Genomic DNA, 21,647 nt, shown 5'->3' with positions numbered 1-21,647 from the left:
GGTCGTTAGCTGAAAACGTGTTTTTCAGCTTATCAGAGTATCTTCTTTTAGCCACTCTGATTCCCTTATTCAGTGTGTTCCTGGCCTGATTGTACAAGACTTTATCCCCAACTCTGTAAGAGTGGCCAAAGAGGATCCGCTGTAAACCGTGAGGGTCTGCTAGTTCTGCTGTAAACCATGGTTTGTCATTGTTAAATGTTAAATAAGTCCTAGTAGGAATGCACATATCCTCACAAAAACTGATATATGATGTAACAGTATCTGTGAGCTCATCCAGATTGGTGTCTGCAGCCTCAAAAACACTCCAATCAGTGCAGTCAAAGCAGGCTTGTAGTTCCAGCTCTGCTTCATAGGTCCATCTCTTTACAGTCCTTAATACAGGCTTAGCAGATTTTAATTTCTGTCTGTAGATTGGAAGAAGATGAACCAGACAGTGATCAGATAGTCCCAAAGCTGCTCTAGGAACAGAGCGATATGCATCCTTTATTGTTGTGTAGCAGTGATCCAGTATATTTCTGTCTCTGGTGGGGCATGTAACGTGCTGTTTGTATTTGGGCAGTTCACGTGTGAGGTTTGCTTTGTTAAAATACCCAAGAATAATAATAACTGAGTCCAGGTATTGTTGTTCCGTGTCTGTGATTTGATCAGCCAGCTATTGCAGCGCGGCATTCAAACATGCGTTTGGCGCAATATAAACACTCACCAAAATAAACTAGGAAAACTCCCGTGGTAAGTAGAAAGGCTTACAGTTAATAAAGAGCACTTCCAAATTAGGACAGCACATCCTCTTTAACGTAGTTACGTCTGTACACCAAACTTCATTGATGTAAAAGCATGTTCCACCGCCTCTCGTTTTCCCCGTTAACTCCGTGATGCGATCCACTCTGAACAGCTGAAAGCCCGGCAGATGTAACGCACTGTCCGGAATGGCTTCACTCAGCCAGGTTTCTGTGAAGCACAAGGCATCAGAGTTTGAAAAGTCCTTGTTTGTGCGGGTGAGGAGATGTAGTTCATCCATTTTGTTAGGGAGAGAGCGGAGATTCGCTAGATGAATGCTCGGCAGCGTTGTTCGAAAGCCCCGCCGAAGGAGTTTGACCAGCGTGCCTGCTCGTCTCCCTCGCCTGCGTCTCAGCGCGTTTAAACAACACAGCCACGCCTCCGACTAAAATGTCAATCAAAACGTCCAAATATTCAAAATCCGGGAAAAGATTGCCTGGTATATGCTGTCGAATGTTCAGCAGTTCGTCTCTGGTAAACACAGGACAAACAAACAAAAACAACAAAACAATAGAAGCGCTCCACACCGAGACGGCCATCCGCGGCACCATCATGATGTACTGGCAAATGTTCAGTCTCTGGACAACAAGCTCTGCGAGCTGAGAGTGCGGATCTCTTTCCAATGAGAGATGAGGGACTGCTGCATTATCTACCTTACAGAAACTTGGATGTCTGCGGAGTTTCCAGACTCAGCCATCAAACCCGTGGGGTTCTCCGTGCACCGAGCGGACAGAACGAAAGACCTCTCAGGTAAAAGCAGAGGTGGTGGTGTATGTTTTATGATCAACAAATCCTGGTGTGATCAGAGTAACGTACATTCTATCAAGTCTTTCTGCTCTCCTGATCTGGAATTTCTCATGCTTCTGTGTCGACCATTCTGGCTGGTTTCATCAGGAAGTGCGTAGATGACGTAGTACCGACCACAACTATACGGATTACCCGAACCAAAATCCATGGATTAATAGAGATGTTCATGTGGCACTTAATGTGCGGACCTCTGCTTTTAATTCCGGGAACGCGGAGGAACATAAACAAGCCAGTTATGCCCTCCGCAAAACTATCAGAGCAGCCAAACACCAGTACAGGGACAAGATTGGACAGTTCAACACCACCGACTCTAGAAGCATGTGGCAGGGAATTAATATCATCACGGACTTCAAAGAGAATAAAAACTCCGCCGTGAACACCGCTGCCTCTCTCCCGGATGAGCTTAATAGTTTTTATGCTCGTTTCGAGGGAAATAACACCACCCTCATGGAGAGAGCTCTCGCAGCCAAAGCTACAGAGGTTAGTTCGCTCTCCGTCTCTGTAGCGGATGTAACCTGATCCTTCCGACGGGTGAATATCCGTGAAACCAGACGGCATGTTAACCATGTTAATGTTTTGATTAGTAATTAATTAGTAGTTATTTTAAATTAGCCATAGTTAGTTAATAGTTCTCAATGAGGAAAATCAAATTCAGTAATTGTTGATTACCTAACAGTGAACTACCTCAGTCATCAGTTCGCTATTACTTACTGATTGGTCAATCATGTTTCCATATTAGTTAATAGTAGTAACTAAAGTGTTAATGTAGTACTACTCATTAATCCTCCATTTATTCCTGCATAAGTACCTATTAATGATGGACCATTATTATAATGTGTTACCACTTTTTTTAGTCATATACATTTACATAGATCAGGAACTATTTCAAATCAAATCAAATCACTTTATTGTCACACAGCCATATACACAAGTGCAATGGTGTGTGAAATTCTTGGGTGCAGTTCCAATCAACATAGCAGTCGTGACAGTGATGAGACATATATCAGTTTACAATAATATCAAATTAACACAACACAATTTAAACATCTGTTATACACATAATTACACTCAACAATATACAAATAATAACATACACTGTACAGTATACAATACGCTGTTTTTTTTTGTTTTTTTTTTTTTTTTTTTTTTACTATATAGATACACATTATTCAATAAAAATTAAAAATTAATATATATATATATATAAAAATATATATATATATATATATATATATATATATATATATATATATATATATATATATATATAGAATGTAGAGTATTGTACTGTATTGACATTCAGGCTGTCGGTTGATAGTAAGTTGTTAAGAGAGAATATATATATAATAATAATAATATAATTTATGACAGTCCGGTGTGAGATATAAGAGTAAGGGTAATAAAGTGCAGTGCTGATGTATATTGATCATGAGAGATCAAGAGTTCAGAAGTCTGATTGCTTGGGGGAAGAAGCTATCATGGAGTCGGCTGGTGCGGGTCCTGATGCTGCGATACCGCCTGCCTGATGGTAGCAGTGAGAACAGCCCATGGCTCGGGTGGCTGGAGTCTCTGATGATCCTCCGAGCTTTTTTCACACACCGCCTTGTATATATTTCCTGGAGGGAGGGAAGCTCACCTCCGATGATGTGTTTGGCAGTTCGCACCACCCTTTGCAGTGCTTTGCGGTTGTGGGCGGTGCTATTGCCGTACCAGGCGGAGATACAGCCAGTCAGGATGCTCTCCACAGTGCAGGTGTAGAACCGTGTGAGGATGTGGCGGTTCATTCCAAACTTCCTCAGCCATCTCAGGAAGAAGAGGCGCTGATGAGACCACAAGCTCCTTTGTCTTACTGACGTTGAGGGAGAGGTTGTGCTCCTGACACCAGTGTGTCAGAGTGTGCACCTCCTCTCTGTAGGCTGTTTCATCATTTGATGCTTATTGTAAATTTTTACACAGAAAATAGCAAGTATTTGACCAAACTTCCATCATCATCAGCCAGTTGACTAGCATGCATTATGGTGTCAAAATAAGAGTTCCCCAAGAAATGTACATGAACCTGGCATCCTCCATGTTTCCAACAACAAAGGACCTGAACGTGACATGCTCATAATTACAACTTCAGAAATGGGAAGTAGGGTAATTCTGATAGCACGTGAAGGCAGCCTTAAGGCCCGTTCATGCAAGAATGATAAGTATAACGAAAACTATAAAGATAATTTAGCATCCACACCAACAGATGATAGTTTTCTGTTTATTCTAAACATGCACTGCAGGTATGTTTACAGTCAAGAAAATGGATGTAGATGACCTGCTACTGCTCTTATGTTTTGCAAAGAAACCAAATGAAAAACAGACACATACAACTTCAAAGGAGAAAAGACAATGTTTTTGAAATTAGCGCTAGTTACCTGAGGTAATTTTATGCCTTAATGCCTTTTATTCATCTTCGTTAATACTGAATAAAAATGCAGAAATAACATTGTCTTGTCTTGAGCAGGAGTTTCCATTTAGTTTGCGTGTGTAATAATAAGTGGTGATCCAGTGCTGGAATGTGTTATTTTGAAGATAAGCGTACGTTGCGGCTCAAGCCTTTTAAAATTGGATGGATTTTGATGTCAATGTTTTTATCATTCATCAGCTAGAAAAAAATTGCTCTGAAAGTGATCCCAACGATATCATTCCTGTGTGGTTATCATTATAGTTGTGGTGTGAACTCAGCTATTCTCTTATAGTTAGAATGATTTTTTAAACGTTATGGTTATAACTATCATTATAGTTATCATGCCTTTAGTCTTAACGCTTAAAAAAGCAACAGCACACCCTTTACCAAATATCTAGAGTTGCTGCCAATTTGCTGCAAATTCGCCACTCATTATTTTCACATGGAAATAAGCTTTGTGGCAAACTCTTCATTGTCACCAAAGGTTTGCTGCAGGTTCACCATTACTGGTGAAAATCTGCAAACTTCTGGCAAAAATTTGTGGCGAATAGCAAGCTCATTTTCATGTGAAAATAATGAGTGGTTTGCCAGAACTATACATTCTTTGTAAGGGCCCTCTCCTCAACAAATTGCATGATTGTGGTATCAGTTGTGTTTGTAGCACAAGCGATGTGGGACTTACCAAAGTTTAAACATTAAGGTTAGGGTTTTTTTTTAACAAACCACTTTGTCACTGTGGCAGGGTGAGCAAGAGACACAGTGGGTGTGGCGTCAGGCCTTGGAGAGCCGTTTATTTAAAATAATAACAACAGAAAATGGGGAATAAAGTGTCCAAAGGGGAAAGTGTCCAAAACAAAGGGGAATCTGGCCTTCTTGCGGTGCATGGGGCTATGTGCAGGAAAGGTAGCGCAGAGGGGATAATGTCCAGGTGCTAGTGGGTGGGGTCTGGCGGGTACACGCTCCCCTTGTCGGCTCCGAGGCTCCGAGTATTCTGCCCATCGACCGCAATGCGTGCTCCAATCTAATTCATGCCTGGGGTCCGAAGTGCGGGTCCGGCATGCATCTAACTCACGGACCCTCCCCGCTCCATTCCTGGACTTACGAAGATGCCAGCAGGAAGAGACCGGTCTCTCAAGGAGAGGCGCAACTTTTAAAGGCAGCGGTGATGAGGCTCTTCATTATGTTCAGATGAACCCCATCACATGCCGCCAAAGTAGGAAAAGTCACTGCACCCCTCCTCTCTCTCCTCCCACTCCAGTTGTGGGCCTGGCTGAAGAACAGCCCCCTGAAGAGGCGGGGCAAAAATTATCCACGGGAGGGGCGTGTTGTTCCGTCACAGTCACGTGCAGAGAGTGGTGTTTTGAATCCTAGGAACATTTCCAATGTTGCCCCTTAGGCAAGAACTTGTGTCCCTTCCCTTTTTTGTCTGTTGTGAAACAGTCTGATGCACTGTAGGATAAATGACAATTCAATGCAAATATCATCCAATACCAGAAATACTCATGTCAACATACTGTATCTTGTTGATATCAACAGCTTGTTCTGAGATAATAGTCAATGAGCTTCTCAGGAATCAAGATGACATTTTGTGAGTAATAAACAGTGAATGAATGAGTTCACCATGACATGTCAAAGTGATTTTGTGATTGGAAAATTGACATGAAATATTTTGGGGAAGTTGACATTTCATCCTCTGCAGTTACAGACCGTGGTGTCATGCTTGACAGTCAACTGTCATTTTCCATGGGAGGCGCCAGGATTTTTTCACAGGGGGAGCCAGGCAGGGTGCCGTGATCAGTCTGTGGTGGCAACATAATTCTGTCCAACCGGGGTGGGGGGTGTTCTGTGAGTGGGGGGGCCAGGCTTCTGTCGGGGGGGGCACTGCCCCTCCGGGCACTCAAGAACCGCCACTGCACATATCTAAAATCTCCTGAACAACATTCTTTTAGCTAAGAAATATTTTTTCACATACTGTGATGTCCATCCCGTGGTATACCAACCCTTTGTTAAACAACATTTTGCTAATGATTTTATAATTATTATGCACGCAGCCTTTATTACCTTGGATTACAGTAACTGAGACTACATGGAATATTTTTATTTCTAAAAATTAATTTGTTACACTAAAGGACCACTTAAAATGAATTTCCATGCACACATTATGCGTCAGCCACCAAAGTCTAAATTCATAGGAAATGTGCATAAAAATCTGTCCAACTCTGTGCAACATCTGTGCAAAAATTTTGAGATAAAACAATGGCTTGCAGTTTCCCGTTTCAAACTCTCACTTTTACTCATTCATTTCTCACCTCTCATTCTTGAGTGTGTACTTTTACATGAGAGGAAATGACTGTGCAAACAATAGGATGTAAACTGTAACATGTAACGACTACAGTCGAGAGGAATAAAAATTTTAAAAATTTCCCAGACACTGTTGATTTGTATGATGCTCAGTGTATTATGCAGACATGGTTTACAAGAAAATCTTGGGCTGCACTTTCAGAGCACAGATATAATGGCCTTACATGTTACTTTGTCTACTGTAAAGGACATCTGATATCTGAAATTCTTGTTCTTTTAAATAGTGAAAGTGATGCCCAAGATGAATATCAGTTTTCATGTGACCCAGCCAGGTCAAACCATGCAAATGTCATTGTTCTTTCCACACTGGGAACATACTGTAAACACCAGTTCAATGTACAGCACGTACTACAGTTCCTGTAAATGAAAAGTATGTAGACATATATAGTACAGTTCCTTGCATCCATTACTTTATAACTTGACCTGCATTGTTTGTGCAATGGAAATGTATGGAACTCTATATGGATAAAGGTATGTGGACACCCCGTTCTAATTAACGGGTTTGGTTACTCAAATAATTCCAGTGAAGACAAATCATAATGCTACTCCATACAGTTGCATTCTAGAGCATTGTGGGCTTCCAACATTGTGGCAACAGTTTGGGGAGAGCCCTTTTCCTTACCAGCATGTCAATGCCCCTGTGCACAAAGCGACATCCATGAAAAAATGGGTTACTGCGTTTAGGGTGAAAGAACTTGATTGGAAAGAACTTGAACCTGTACAAAGCCCAGATCTGAACCCCACGCCAACTGTGAGCCAGGCCCCATCACCCAACACTGATGTCTGACCTCACTAATGATCTTGTGAATGAAAAGGGGCAAATCCCTGCAGCCATGTTGCTACATACAGTATAGTGGAAAGCCTTCCCAGAAGATTGGAAGCTTTTATTGCAGCAATGGGGGAATCAGTGCCTATGGTTTTAATATTAAATGTTCATCAAGCAAATATGGTGTCCATAAACTTTTGGCCACATATTGTACCTCAAATCACGTGGCTTGTCGAGGTGTGCTTGTACTTGATTGGATTGGAATCAAATCAAGAATATTAGAGACTTGGGGGTAGGCTCTTTTGACTTGCCATTAAACAACCAAGTAGAAACCAAACAGAATATCCTAGCAACTACATAGCAATGACCTAGCAACCACTCAAAACACTGGCAACCGTGTCGGCAAACTTTGCCACCATGTTGGCAAATTTTGTTCACAGGTAAACACTACTCGCATTTTTGCATTCATAGTAATTCGCTCATGCACATACAGTATATCAGTGGCTATAATCACCTACAGTAAATATTAAAAATTCTCTCAGCAGTTACTCCCCCTCATGCCATCCCAGATGTGTATGACTTTCTTTCTTTTGCTGAACACAAACCAAGATTTTTAGAAGAATATTTCAACTCTGTTGGTCCAATCAATGCAAGTGAATGGTAACCAGAACTTTGAAGCTCCAAAAAGCACATAAGGGCAACATAAAAGTAATCCATAAGACTCCAGTGGTTTAATCCATATCTTCAGAAGGGATATGATAGGTGTGGGTGAGAAAGAGTTCAATATTTAAGTATATCAAGTTGCAGTGCATCTGTGTTTCATGACATCTCATATTACCTTGTTTTTTCTACTTGAATACAGTAACAGTAGGACCTGGCTCTAAATAGTATAGATTTGAACAAGTTCTCAGGGAACATCAAAAAGAGATGTGATACTGTTGACTTCAGTGGGGCTTTCTGTTGTGTTATGGTGACATGCCTCAGTAGACAGTATTTTTCTTATCCTTAGCAAACTTCCCTAGGCCTTCGTAGGCCATTTTTACTTGCAGGAAGATATAGGCTTACTGCATAATAAAGTTTCTAATGAACCACAAGCAAATCTCCCTACAGCTCCAGGGATTAACAGGATCATTCCTGTTATGCAGGACTTTATACTAAACTTTCAGAAATATGCTCTGGTCTAGGTCAGCCACCTACATTAATTATAACCAGTGAGCAACACTGGGGGGGGGGGTTACTTTTTAAATTAATTTCTATCAGTAACTGTCTGTTGCAGTTCGTCTTGCACAACCCAAAATTTCTTTTGGCACTGCTAGCAGTTAGCCAAACATCAATCTTAAAGACACTTAAAACAAAACATAACTTAGAAGTTCTTGTTATTTCTCTGTGATGTGTAAATCTATAATAAAGTAATTAATAAAGACAGTACCTATGTTTGGTCGATGTACCATCTGATCAGACTACGTGCATATTAACTGTGTGCATATTAAATTGGCTAGCGACTAATGTTAGTAAATTAAGTGTAAATCAAAGAATTGTATCTCACCATTATTGTGAAGTGAAAATGACCTTAACTCGAAATGTAAGTTGAATGCCTTACAATTACTGCACAATATGTGAATATGTACGTTGTTTGAGATACAAGTGTTGAACTGAGGATGGCTAATGCGCTAAAGCTAGTGGCAACACATCAGGTCAATTTGAAACATCACTTCTGTCAGCTGTTAAATGGCAAATGCTTCCGTGTAGTAAAAACAAACGTGAAGGGTGGGCAACACCACTGAATTAGACCCACCCAAATTAGACCAAAGCCCACCCAGAATATTACAGATTATTCTTCGACTTCAAATATACAGGTATATTTATAAAATAGTTTAAAAAAAAAAAACAAATCTGATTTCTGAAAGCGTGGAAGAACTGTTTGAATGCGCTGCCTATCTGTTATTAAGGAAAATTTGGCCCATCCATTTTTATTGAGGCCCACCCAAAAAGTAATTTTCTGGCTACGCCCTTGGTACCATTTGGGACGATACTACATTTTTAAATTCATACACTACATGGCTGAATGCATAGTATGTGCATAGTGTATAGCGTGTCATTTAGGACACAGCTAATTATCCTAACTGAAAGCAGCCTACTGTTGCTACGGTTGCTATGGTTACATCCTCAGGTGAACACGACTTCTGTCTATTTATACACTGACTTAAAATAGGATGGAAATATAGAGCAAAAAGTTAGCTTGCAAGAGGGTGTTAACTCAAAGTTCATTTTGATTTTATTTTTTAACTAATATCGCAAAACATGACATAATTCAAAAAATTAAGTGCTAATGTTTGTGCCGTTGTTTTCCCACCAAAATGATGTCAGTTCCTAGGGTTGCCACCCATCCCATAAAATATGGGATCGTCCTGTATTTAAAGATAAAATGATGCGTCCCATATCGAATCAATATGGGACACGAATTGTCCCGTATTTAAGCTGGTCAGATAGTGTCATGGTGAAATCGTTCCAGATCGCTAATTTAACATTGATATAAGTTGAAAAATTTGCCTATGGTGGGTAGGGACCGTCTAAAAAGTCCACATATTGTGCTAAAACGTGCTAATACTGTGGAGGGTGTGGTAAGGGACCATCTGAAAAGTATGGAGTTTTTTTCTATATAAATGTTCAATAAGATCAAACAATCTATGAATACAATCACTGAGCCATAAAGACAAGTACAGGTGAAGGAAAAAAATAAACTAAAAATTATTTAAAAAAAATTATTAAAAAATAAATAAATAAGTATAAACCAACCAAAATGTATACATAAATAAGATAAAGAAGACAAATAATCAAAAAAATAAAAATAAATATATTTTTAACAAAAAATTTCACCCCTGGGAATCTCTTACGAGTTGTTCATTCGTTATTACGACATGTCACGCATTTAAATGGAAAACAAAGTACGGAAGAGGCCAAACTGAAACAATTATAACACAATGAATGACGGCAAAAGCTCTTTTTTTCTGTTGTACTAGTGAATAAACAAAAGTAAATACATAACAAATAAATATAATTTAAATAAAGTACAAAAGTTGAAATAAGTTTGCAAAATCATTGGTTTCCATAATTTTTCGTGTCGACATGCTACTTTCAACTCGGCAACTCGAGTATCATCCAGAATTCTGAGTTTCCCATTTGTAAGTACGACTTAACTTAGTCATTAATGTGCACGGATCTTGTAATTACTATATTTCCGACTCCACTTGAAGGGCACATAATAGGATTATGCGTAGGTTTCAGGTTTTAAGGGTTTTTAGGGTCTTTTTGACAGTACAGTAATGGCTGATGTCAATAAAAGAAATTGAGATTTTACAATAGGCTTTTAAGATGGAAACCACGTTAAACCTGGTTGGCTGTGTTATAAGTATGACTGTTCAAAAAGGAAAAAAATGCAGTTAAGATGACCTGATTTCCTAAAGTACTACACGTGGTAGAGTATTTATAATGGAACATGCATTTTAATGGAAGAACGTTTAATCTAAAGCATTAAAAAATCCACATATCAAAGAAAGCATTTTGTGTTTTGCCAAGCCAGGCAAACACAGACAAAGCTTTTATATTAAAAGATCTGATGTAAAAGTCAGCATTTGCTTATCTGTCTGTGAACTTTCCAGTCTGATTTGCATCTCTGCATCGACACAGACACTGTGTGGCTGGTTTCTTTTTCATAGAGAGAAACAATAGTAACATCATTGTGCTTGTCTTAGCTAGTTAGTGTCACCCCATAAACTTCCTCTTTCTTTGTGGTTAGGTGATGACGCTAAAACAAGACTGCATAAATAGGGTTGTGAGGACGTCCCGCTCTTATTAACTGAAATAACCGAAACACACCAACACATATCATCGCCAGAAAAGTCAAAGTAAAGATGCCAACCATACTGTCACCTTCAACAGAAATGGACAAAATGAACAATCAGGATAAATCCATAAACACCAGGTAAGTGCTGTTTTGTTTTTGTTTTTTGTTTTTTATGTTTTTTTTTATGGTGCATTTTTTGTTACTTTCGATGTATTTTTGAAAGTATTTGTCTTATTTCATTTGAAACAATTTTGCCTCAGGAGACTAGACAAGTGGCTGTTCCTTTTCCCATTGACAGAAAAGTAAGCTTCATTTACTTTTCTTTGTTTTCTGGTGGTATAATCATCAGTGTTCTGAATACATTTCTTTTATTCATTTATTACACTTATGCTTTTTTCCTTTTCTCAAAACAGACTTAAGCCTGCTGAAACCCTGCTGTGGTCCCAGTCATTGGAAAACCTTCTGAAATCAAAATGTGAGTGGCATATGCATACCGTATATAGTCTTCTGTATTGCATCTAATACACCCAACATAATGCTCATAGCTTATGTCAAGTCAAGTCATTTTTATTTGTATAGCATCTTTCACAACACATATCATTTCAAAGCAGCTTTACAGAAGATCATGCATTAACAAAAATGAAACTGTAATATCTATAATGTCTTAGAGTCATCATTGTGTAGTTTGATAAAATACGATTGTGAATTGTGTTTGAAAATAAGTAATTAAATAATAATTGTATTTAGAAACCCAGTGAGCAAGCCTAAGGCGACTGTGGCAAGGAACACAAAACTCCATAAGATGCTGGTTTTCATATTCACAAATACAATTTAGCCTTAGGTCTACAAGCATAGCTGTTTACCAGCAAACCTTAACTAGTCTTGATGGTTTAGCTAACCAGTGCCCCATGCTGTGGACCTGCGGCCAAATAAAACATTTGCTGGTTATCACTGTTGTTCATTGTGGGTTTCATTGGCATCAACCAGGTCAGGGCAGAAAATAAACTAACAAAAATCGACATTGTTTACTAGATAGTAGGATCAAGGAACTGACCTTAACAGTTAGTGAACATATGCAAATATGATCACTAAAATGCAAATCGAGAAAAAAAAAAATCGAGAAAAGCTGCTTCGGTTTCTATGTGCAAGCATGTCAAAAAAGCAACACTTTTCCTTACCGTTATCACTATTTGTTGCTCTTAGATGGCATGGCGACATTCCACTCCTTTCTCAAGTCCGAATTCAGCGACGAGAACATTGAATTTTGGCGGGTTTGTGAAGACTTCAAAAAAATCAGGTGTGCTTCCAGGCTGACCTCAAGGGCCAAGAAGATATTTGAGCATTACGTCAAGGCAGAGGCTCCCAAAGAGGTAAGCACAGTATGAACTGTGATCTCTACATGAGTTCTCTGCACGGTTTTAATGAGTGCTAGAGGGATCAGAATCAACATCTTCCCTTTGGTCAATCTCTCCTCAGATAAACATCGACCACAGAACGAGAGAGCTCATCAAACAGAATGTTCAAGCACCCACTAAAGTGTGTTTCGATGAAGCTCAGAAGATTGTCTTTGGACTTATGGAGAAGGATTCATATCCCAGGTTTCTTCGCTCGGACATCTACAAATCCCTTCTAGAATCAGTGTCAGATAGGATCAAGGTCTGAGACACAACATTTACAACAACCAGACTAAGTGACTGTAAGACTTTGCACACTTCTGTGGGACTGTTCGTGCAATAGAAGAGCTGGCCGAGGATTGCACTGAGATGCGGGCCTGGCTATTTGGACATTTGGGACTGGACCCTGAAAAGGATTGCACAGAACGTTGTTTATCTACATAAAAGCATGTTTAAGCTATTGTCTATATTTGCTGTACTGCAGTGCTCTCTTGTTCAGTGTGGCTGTGGAATACACAAAGACAAATGAGCTTTCTGAACAGCTCACCACAGGAGTACTGAGTCAACTGACACCTTTGTATAGGTATACCCTGGAGATCTTATTCAACAATTTATTTTATTCTTTTGATTTTTGGATATTCAATGAACGTTTTTAAGAACGATGCTAATGCCATTTTGAAACCCCTACTAATTTTTGATGAGCAATGATATCAAGGCTCATTTAAATGACTTTTAAAACAAATGTAAATACCACCATTATTTTGCACATTGGGGAATTGCCTGGAAATTTTTACAGTGATATCATTTCTCTTCAACAAAACAAGATTTCTCAGTTGAATATTCTGACAGTATAAATTAACAGAAAACAAAAACCTTGTACTCCCTGAATATATACCTCCACTGTATATACACTACCATTCAAAATTTAGGGTCACTTACTCGTTCTTTCTTTATTTTTTTTTTCACATTTTAGAATAGTAAAGTCATCACAACTGTGGAATAATAGAAATGGAACTATGGGAATTATGTTGTGACTAAAAAAATCCAAAATAAATCAAAATTATTTTATATTTTACATCTTCAAAGTGGCCACACTTTGCCTAGATTTTGCAGAAATGTACTCTTGGCATTTTCTCAACCAACTTCTTGAGGTATCACCTTGGGATGCTTTTTAAACAGTATTGAAGGAGTTCCCATCTATATGCTGGGCACTTAGTGGCTGCTTTTCTTAATTATTCAGTCCAAGTCATCCATTTCAAAAACTTTATTTTTTTAAATAAAATGTTAGTTTTGTAATTAAATAAATTAATATGTTGGCACAATTATATTTTTGTCTACAAAACTAATTTCAAACTTTTATGCATACGCCTTCTGATCAAAAGGTTTTTAAGATCATATGAAACATTTCAGGCAAGTGACCCCAAACATTTGAACGGTAGTGTACCTCTAATTCCCCTGTACAGAAAACTACTGTATGCCAAATGTGATGGATTTATTGAAAATTTGAAATGCTATATTTTATTTTTTAAACTTAAGACACTGGTCAATCTTCCCATTCAGAAATCTCATGAATGACCATATAAGAACATATATATAGTTTACTGACATGCACAGAACAGGGCTACAAATCTAAAGGTGCCCTTTTAGTTGAGGGGAGATTAAAGCGGAGGTGCCTTTAAAAGTGTGCGATACAGCACAATTCCCCGCTGACAGGCTGAAGCAGGTAGCACAACACCCCCCGCTCAACAACTTTTGGGTCAGTTTCTATTTCAAGACCCGGACCAGTTTCTCTTCCCACTCTCTCCATTTCCTTCAGCCCCTGTCCCTGCTAAAGTCTGTGCACGTCACTGATATAGTTAATATATTTAAGCATAAATGTACATATTCAGATTCCACTACTATTTGGAAAATATGTTTAATATATTATATATATATATATATATATATATGTACAAGTATGTGACATACCAGTGAACATATATTTTCTATATGTGTTTTGCATATATTGCCATATATCAGATTTCTGTACAGGCATATATTGCCATATATCAGATTTCTGTACAGGTTGCATAAATAACTGCGATAAATTCTACATATTTCAACATGATTTTCTTGTTTTTTATTATTTTGCTTCATGTATAGCTCATTTGGGTTGTTTAAATGTCCATTTTCAGGAGCCACTTAACTTAATAAACATAACTGTAAATAAAACATTGTTTGCTGTTTTATTGTTGCTACAACATTGTAACAGTGGCCACAAAATGTCTTTGGACTCTAAATCCATGCTTAAAAATTTATGAATATCACTGCATTAGATATCAAAAAGTAAGCCTAGAAGTAGTTATATTAAAGAAATAGAGCACATGCACACTTTTCAAGCAAAACATTACGCAAAAAGAAGTTTGTAGGGTTTTAAATGATAAAACCATAAATTTAGTGATCAAAATTAAGACCAAAGTTTTTGGGCACTTTCTTATTGCTAAGAAAACTGAAGTTAGTTATAAAGAAATTTCAAGCATGATTTGAATGTTGTATGCTACTTGGTTTAATATTTAGTTATCTAATGTATTGAAATTCATTTTTAATCAGACACGCACGTTTTACAGTCTTTTATTTAAATTTGTAATATAATGCACACATATAAGACATCTAAAGCTCTGTATGACTCTTGGACATCCCCTTAACCTTGGTGCTTTCAGTTTCATGACCGAAAGTTTAAGGTCACATCACATGGTGACGCCTGAGTTTCTGTGACCACTTCTCTATTTAGACAAACAATGTGTCTTTTCAAACTTTTCAAACATCACAGACAGAAGGGAAGTTGAGGCCAAGTGATCAGTCTAGACCCCTCAGCTACTAAGGACAAGAATAGACATGCCACATACACAAATTTTTTTTTTTTTTTTTTTAATGCCCAGTTACACAGGAAAAAACATGTTCCATTCTTTGTGAGAAAATTGCAGGCTTGTGGCTGATCAGATGCTCTGTAAGCATTCTGAGTAATTTGCTTCCATTGTCCATCACCTTTAACCATTGCTGTGTCAACTGCTGTATCTAACTGATACTGTGCTTTGTTGTTTTCAGAAATTAATCATATAATTGTGGTCTCATCAGTATATTTTAATTTAAAGAGGTGGAAAACCTGCTTCATTAGATTGTGTCTTACTGGCTACAACAACAAAAAACTGCTGGATGTCAACATTATAAGATATATGAAAGCAGACAACACTACAAGAGAACAATCAATTGCTGCCCAGGAGCATTCCCAAGATGGCCGCCAAGTGGACTGACTTGCCTTTGGTGTAAAGTAAATGTTTCAACTGATTGTTTGACACTTTCAAAGGACACTTTTAAATGTGTCTTTTGAAGAGCTTCAGGTAATGGCAAGGTGTAAAACATGCGTTGGATTTCCCAGCTTCCAAATTTGGTAGGTAACTTTCAAAATTAATTTTCACCCCCACATTTTCAAAGCATTGTTAGAATAAATGTTACATTTCAAATTAGTATCCACAAAGAGACTGACTAACCTAATGCAAGTACTACTAACATTAAATCAACATAATCAAAATTGCCCATTGGATAGTGTCATCACGGATCATGAAGCCTACGTCATTAAGAGCTCTATATTTGCATTAAAGCTCAATGTAAACAGATCTTATCTCTCTGACCTAAATCCCCAACTTCACAAATTTATGGTTGCTGCAGTATAATAAGGAAAAACTGTTTTCCGGTGCAATGAGGTATATTACAGGAATGTCTTATCACACCCAACTCTTCATATGGAACTGAAGTAAAGGATTGCAGGGTAAACCTCGATATTGGTAAATGGTAGTGAAAAGGAGGCCACGGCAATATATTTTTCAGGGGACGGAGGAGCCACTGCCGGGTGCCAGGAGGTGGAATCCAGTGCCATCGCCCGGCATCGAGGAGGATTGCTGGACAGCTGGCTGAGGACTGAATGGCGGCGTGGTCAAGAACCAGAGTTTTTTTCTTTTCTTTACTCTCTCTCTCTGTCTCTCCTGCTAAATTTCTCTCTCCCCTCCCCTCCCCTCATCCTACCCAGGTACCAAGGAGGCGGGGAAGACCAGCCAGCAACGGAATAGCCAAAGGGGCGGGGGGGTGGCCAGCCCGTGAGGATTCACGCCCGGTGCTGATTTGCCCAGTCAGCGGGAGAGAAATAAAAGGAGGAGCTGGGAATGCCAGAGATAGAGAGAGAGACGCACACAGCAGTGTATTGTGTGTATGCTTTTGTTATGTTTCAGTTCAGTGCTTTATGTTAAATTAAAGTCTTTTTGATTGTTAATTTGGTTCCTGCTTCCTCCTTTCCAGATGAGCGAGAGGCTAGTCTGCCACAGCCACTTTTACATTTCCACAACTTTTCAAATGAACACAAAAAAAATAGGGAGTGGTGGATTGCGACAGAAGAGAGAAGATGGCAATTTTTCTTCACTCTCTTAGCAGCTACATTAGAAACCTCAGCGCAGCTGTGGAAACTCGTTTTTTTTTTTTTTTACTAATTCCAGGGTATTATAATAAAAAGTACAATGTTATAAATTTGCACTAAATAATAATTAAATATGTAAATATAAAAAAGTTTGCTAGATTTTCGCCACTAAATAATGTGGAAACGCGTCATCACAGGTCTGTGAAAAGGGTCCATTGCTATTTTTGTCTACTTAATTATTTTAAAACAGACATTGTGCAATTTAACTATTTTACAATTTTCTGTGTGAGATACCACATTGATAGCATGTATGGATACCTTTTCTGTAATTTTTTTGTGATGAAAAGATTAAAATCACAATTAGGTATCATCATTGTAAATTAAAAAGAAACAAGGACCTTGCAAGGCCTTAATTAAGGCCAGTGTACCAACATGATCACACAGAAATTCAACATGTTGTTTCCGAGAGTTCCGATACCCTAAGAACAGCCACATTATGCAGACTCACTGACAAGTGGAATCTCTTATCAGACATTTTTGCATTGGCTTCAATGTGATTATGTTCCCCTGTGGCATGACCGTAAGCTCATTGCATCAGTATCATGTGAGACCCGGGTACAAATCCCCTGTTGAAACCAGGATGTAATCATGTGCGCATAATAAGTGAGGAGCATGATTTGGAAGTTGCATTTCCCCTCTAACATTATGTAGCGTGGCGCAAGCAACTGTAAGACCTAGGAGCCTCTCCTGAGCTCAACAACCAATAGCTTGACTATGCCACCCTGGGCACCTTACCCAGGGAATATGTTTAATTTCCACAATTAACTGAGACAAATACAGGTTCGTTGTGTATAAAAGGAAGAGCAGAGAAGTATTTCTCAGGTTCAAATGCACATTTAAATTTTTATTAACACTGATCCACACACATATACTGACAGTAATGTAGCTAAAAGGATCGGAGGAAATAATTCCAACCTAACTTGCACAGAATGCCTAGTGTTTACATGTTGGGAGGGGAGAGGGCCTATAAAGAACAGAAAACACTTTCAAGTCAACAGCAACTTCACTGTTCAGCTTTAAAGGAGGAGATAAAAGGGAATGTAAGTCCCCCTGTTACTTTATTATGAGTGAAACCCGAACACCAGGAAGCAAAGCGGGTGACACTTGCGGCAGTATTGATTCAACCACTCCTAATACACCTTATAAAGTATCCGGATCCTCTCAAAACATTCCCCCATTCGCTGTATCGCTAATTCATACACTTCCTCTTACTCTTAAAGGGGAAACACTCTTAAAAGGGCAATATTCTTAACGAGATCTCACTACAATCCACCCCCCCATTTTGTATTGGCGCCCCGAGAATAAAAGAGCAAAGGAAAAACAGAACACTAATAGATATCTAATCCTAAGGCCCAAAAATGGCCACAGTCATATTAGTAGACCTAGGGACTCGGGAGACTACCGCCCCATTCCCCCTACTCCTACCCCTTCCTGCCATCTCCTAGGTACTCCGTCATGGCTGAAGCCCGCTTGGACTAGGTCCATCGTCACTTATATTTTCCTGATGGTTTCGTGGTCGTCAGCAGCTCTGACAGCAACTGGCTCCCCTACTGGTGGAAGCAAAGAGGAGTTATCAATGGTAGCTGTGATGGGAGCCTCTCCTACAGATTGAGGAACAATCCACCAATCACCATCCAACTCTTCGTCATTCTCTGGGGAGCCTGGACACATCCTAGGAAGCAGACGTTAGAGCAATAGATGCAGATCTAAGATGAGTACGCTGCACATGACATTACCTGGCCCATGGAGGGACAAAATGGAATATACAGTCCCACCTCCCCTGGGGGCCTTGACCACATTATAAACTGTAGATCTCCACACATCTTGAATTTTTGCTCTCCCTCGAACATCTTTGGCTCGAAGATAGACCAGCTCCCCTTCTCTAAAGTCACAAGGGGTCTCCTGACGAACATGACACACTTTCCGGGGAAGGGCCACAGCCTGTTGTCATTCCTTTGCTCCAAAAAGTGCTGTTTGCAGATGCTGATTGTTCTCCTGCACCCAATCACCAACAGACCCTGTTACTTACTCCTTGACTCTGCCAAGAAGAAAATCGATAGGCAGATGAGGCTCCTGACCAAACATTAAGAAATAAGGTGACTCTCCCGTGGACTGATGAATAGAGGTGTTATAAGAGAAGATGACCCAGGGTAGATAGTTAGGCCAATCCTGCTTCTTGTCTGGCTGAAGAGTTCATAAGAGACCTTGCAGAGTCCTATTGAACCGTTCACACTGACCGTTCCCTTGGGGGTGATAGGGAGTAGTGCGAGTCTTCTGGACCCCATATAGTTCACACAGCTGCTGAATTAATGCACTCTCTAAGTTCCTGCCTTGGTCGGAGTGAAGGCGTGCAGGTACCCCAAACTTATAAAACCACTCTCGCACTAACACTCCAGCCACATTAACATTTGTTTGGCCAGAACAGTACCGGATGGTAAAATCAAAAGACTGCAGCTCTGCCAAATAACCTGGGCCTCTAAAAGTTGATTTATGTAGGCCTTAATAGTGTCATAATCAGATGGGGGAATACGTCTGTATCTTTGCCGAATGGGAAGTTCGTCAACCAAGGGGATTTCGTGAGCTATAAGGATGGTACACCCTAAATCTCCTTCATGAGCTGAAAATACAGAAGCATATTTGTACAGTAAATCCCTCACCTTCAGCTGGTCTGGCTCAGACAAGGCTTGCAAATCCACTGACAGAATAAAATCATACATTCTGTCTACCTGGCCAACTTGAGAATTCACCATAACCACATTGGTTTACTATGGACTTCGGAAACCCCTGCAGGTAAACCGTCCTGGTTACTTTCGTAACCTCCGTTCCCTGATGGAGGGAACGAGACGTTGTGTCAATGTAGTGACACTAGGGGTCACTCTTGGGAGCCCAAAAAACCTCTGGTCTTTGATAAAAGGCCAATGAAAATTGGCGAGTGGTATTTGCATGCCACTCCCCCGGACATACGGGTATAAAAGGAGCTGGTATGCAACCACTCATTCAGGTTTTATGCTGAGGAGCCGAGACAAGGTCCGGCCATTTCAGTGGGTAGTTCAGCGTTGTGGCAGGAGGGACACTCGTTCCCTCCATCAGGGAACGGAGGTTACGCAAGTAACCGGGATGTTCCCTATCTGTCACTCACTCAACGTTGTGTCGATGTAGTGACACTAGGGGTCCCTATACAAAATGCCGCAACTAGCTGAACTGTGTTACGTGAACTGGCGGTGTGTGATGGGCAGACAACTGTAGCGAATTAGCTTAAAAGGGAATTATTTATAATTAATTATAACTGGTTATAATTAATAATAAATATTTAGATTAGATCTTAGAATTAACTGTAGCAGAATCGATATTACAATTACTTGATCCGTCCATCCAGCGAGCAGACAATATAATTATTTATCAATTCTAGGAAGATTACTTTCCTGGCCAAGGAACAATAGTCTTCCTACTTATACAGTGCTAGCAGTAGTTTAGCATGTAGCAAGGAGCAACATTCAGTGACTTTGAATTGTGAGCGGAACACAGAGACAATCAATTGTGAATATAAGGGATTTAATAAATGAAACTATAACTAACATACAAACAAACTAAGCAAAACATACATATATAGAATGAAGGAAAGTAAGGAAAAGAGAGAGAGAAGAGCACAGAATGGCAATATTTCACGTCAGATAACCACAACCTAAATGAGAATCATCAGAGGCACAATTCACCTTAAAAGGGGTTCAAACTTAAACGCGCATCTAATCAGTTGTAAATGGTTACTTGCATTGGTTTGTTGCTGAATAAGAGTCTTGATGCGGTAGACGAGGTTCTCGATGATTTCTTTAGGAGTGAGTTGAAGAAGTCCACAGGAAATCCACAAAGTTACTTGAAGGTAAACACTGCCAGAAGGTTAAACTCAAGAAGAAGAAGTTTTGAGCGATGATTAGTCTGCGCTCTGGAGTTTTGATAGTTCATTGCCGCACCCATTTTGTGGGTGGAGTGGCCAATCAGAGGCATGCATTTTGAGCGGGAGAAACATCCTTTGTCTCCGTTTATGGGCCATTCGCATTTTATTGCTGATCTGGACCGCTAGTGCAGCTTTTAATTCAAAACAAAGTAAGAATTGTTCGATGCATTTCACGATCACATGGTGTACATTATTGTGTGAGAAATAAAGGGAAGATCATTTTGATACCAAGAAGGTAACCTCCAGACGATATTAAAGCAGAGATACACTCATACACTTGAATATAGGCATTTAACGTCTAACTAATACAAGTAAAGGGTTTTAACCAAGTTAATATAATAGGGGAATATACATACAACACATGCACATAGCAGATACATTTATAACTGCTTACTATGGCCTAAATAGAGAAAATGTCTTTAGGTGTGTGTGTGACGTGTATTGGAATTACTGGAGACAGACAACTGCTCTGGTGCCTGGCACGGGGGGGAGTCACCTCCCTTTCTGTGGAATGTGTTTGAAGCTTGATGGAGACACTTCAGAGGAGACCTGTTTTAGCATCCTTTTGATAGTGATAAAGACCATCTGCAATTTAGCGCCCATATAAATGTAAACGTGGAGACCAGGTCAGTAATTTATATGCAAATGTCAAAAGGCTAAAAGGTTTTTTTTCAAACAAAGTTTTTTTCAAACAAAGTGTAATTAGCCATCACTGATCTTACACAGACGTTACACAACTGTGTGCCTCGTAGCCAGCGCACCAGGCCGACACGTAACCTCCCCCAACATAGTTATGAGTGTC

General features: G+C 39.4%; 1 protein-coding gene across 2 annotated transcripts; it reads left to right on the top strand.

Annotated features, from left to right (window-relative positions):
* Nucleotides 1-11,016: 11,016 nt before the first annotated feature.
* On the top strand, nt 11,017-14,587 carry LOC127440417 (regulator of G-protein signaling 21-like). 2 transcript variants are annotated; one of them, XM_051696962.1, is made up of 5 exons: nt 11,017-11,133; nt 11,256-11,297; nt 11,409-11,470; nt 12,199-12,365; nt 12,472-14,587. In XM_051696962.1, exons 1-5 carry the CDS (start codon nt 11,063-11,065, stop codon nt 12,655-12,657), a joined length of 528 nt encoding a protein of 175 aa, XP_051552922.1. In that variant the 5' UTR covers nt 11,017-11,062; the 3' UTR covers nt 12,658-14,587. The 2 variants fall into 2 exon arrangements, with proteins under 2 accessions (XP_051552922.1, XP_051552923.1); XM_051696963.1 differs by having other exon boundaries at nt 11,021-11,133; nt 11,259-11,297.
* The last annotated feature ends 7,060 nt before the right edge of the window (nt 14,588-21,647 follow it).

This window comes from Myxocyprinus asiaticus, chromosome 5 (assembly GCF_019703515.2).
Source record: "Myxocyprinus asiaticus isolate MX2 ecotype Aquarium Trade chromosome 5, UBuf_Myxa_2, whole genome shotgun sequence".
Taxonomy (NCBI): Eukaryota; Metazoa; Chordata; class Actinopteri; order Cypriniformes; family Catostomidae; genus Myxocyprinus; species Myxocyprinus asiaticus.
Note: the sequence above shows the minus strand (reverse complement) of the source record. Positions and strands in the feature narration are given on the sequence as shown.

Excerpts from the sequence above, each read along its gene's own strand:
- LOC127440417 (XM_051696962.1), top strand. The coding sequence starts at position 11,063 with ATGCCAACCATACTGTCACCTTCAACAGAAATGGACAAAATGAACAAT. Across the intron at positions 11,298-11,408 it reads CTTTTCCCATTGACAGAAAA|ACTTAAGCCTGCTGAAACCC; the intron begins GTAAGCTTCATT and ends TTCTCAAAACAG. Across the intron at positions 12,366-12,471 it reads AGGCAGAGGCTCCCAAAGAG|ATAAACATCGACCACAGAAC; the intron begins GTAAGCACAGTA and ends ATCTCTCCTCAG.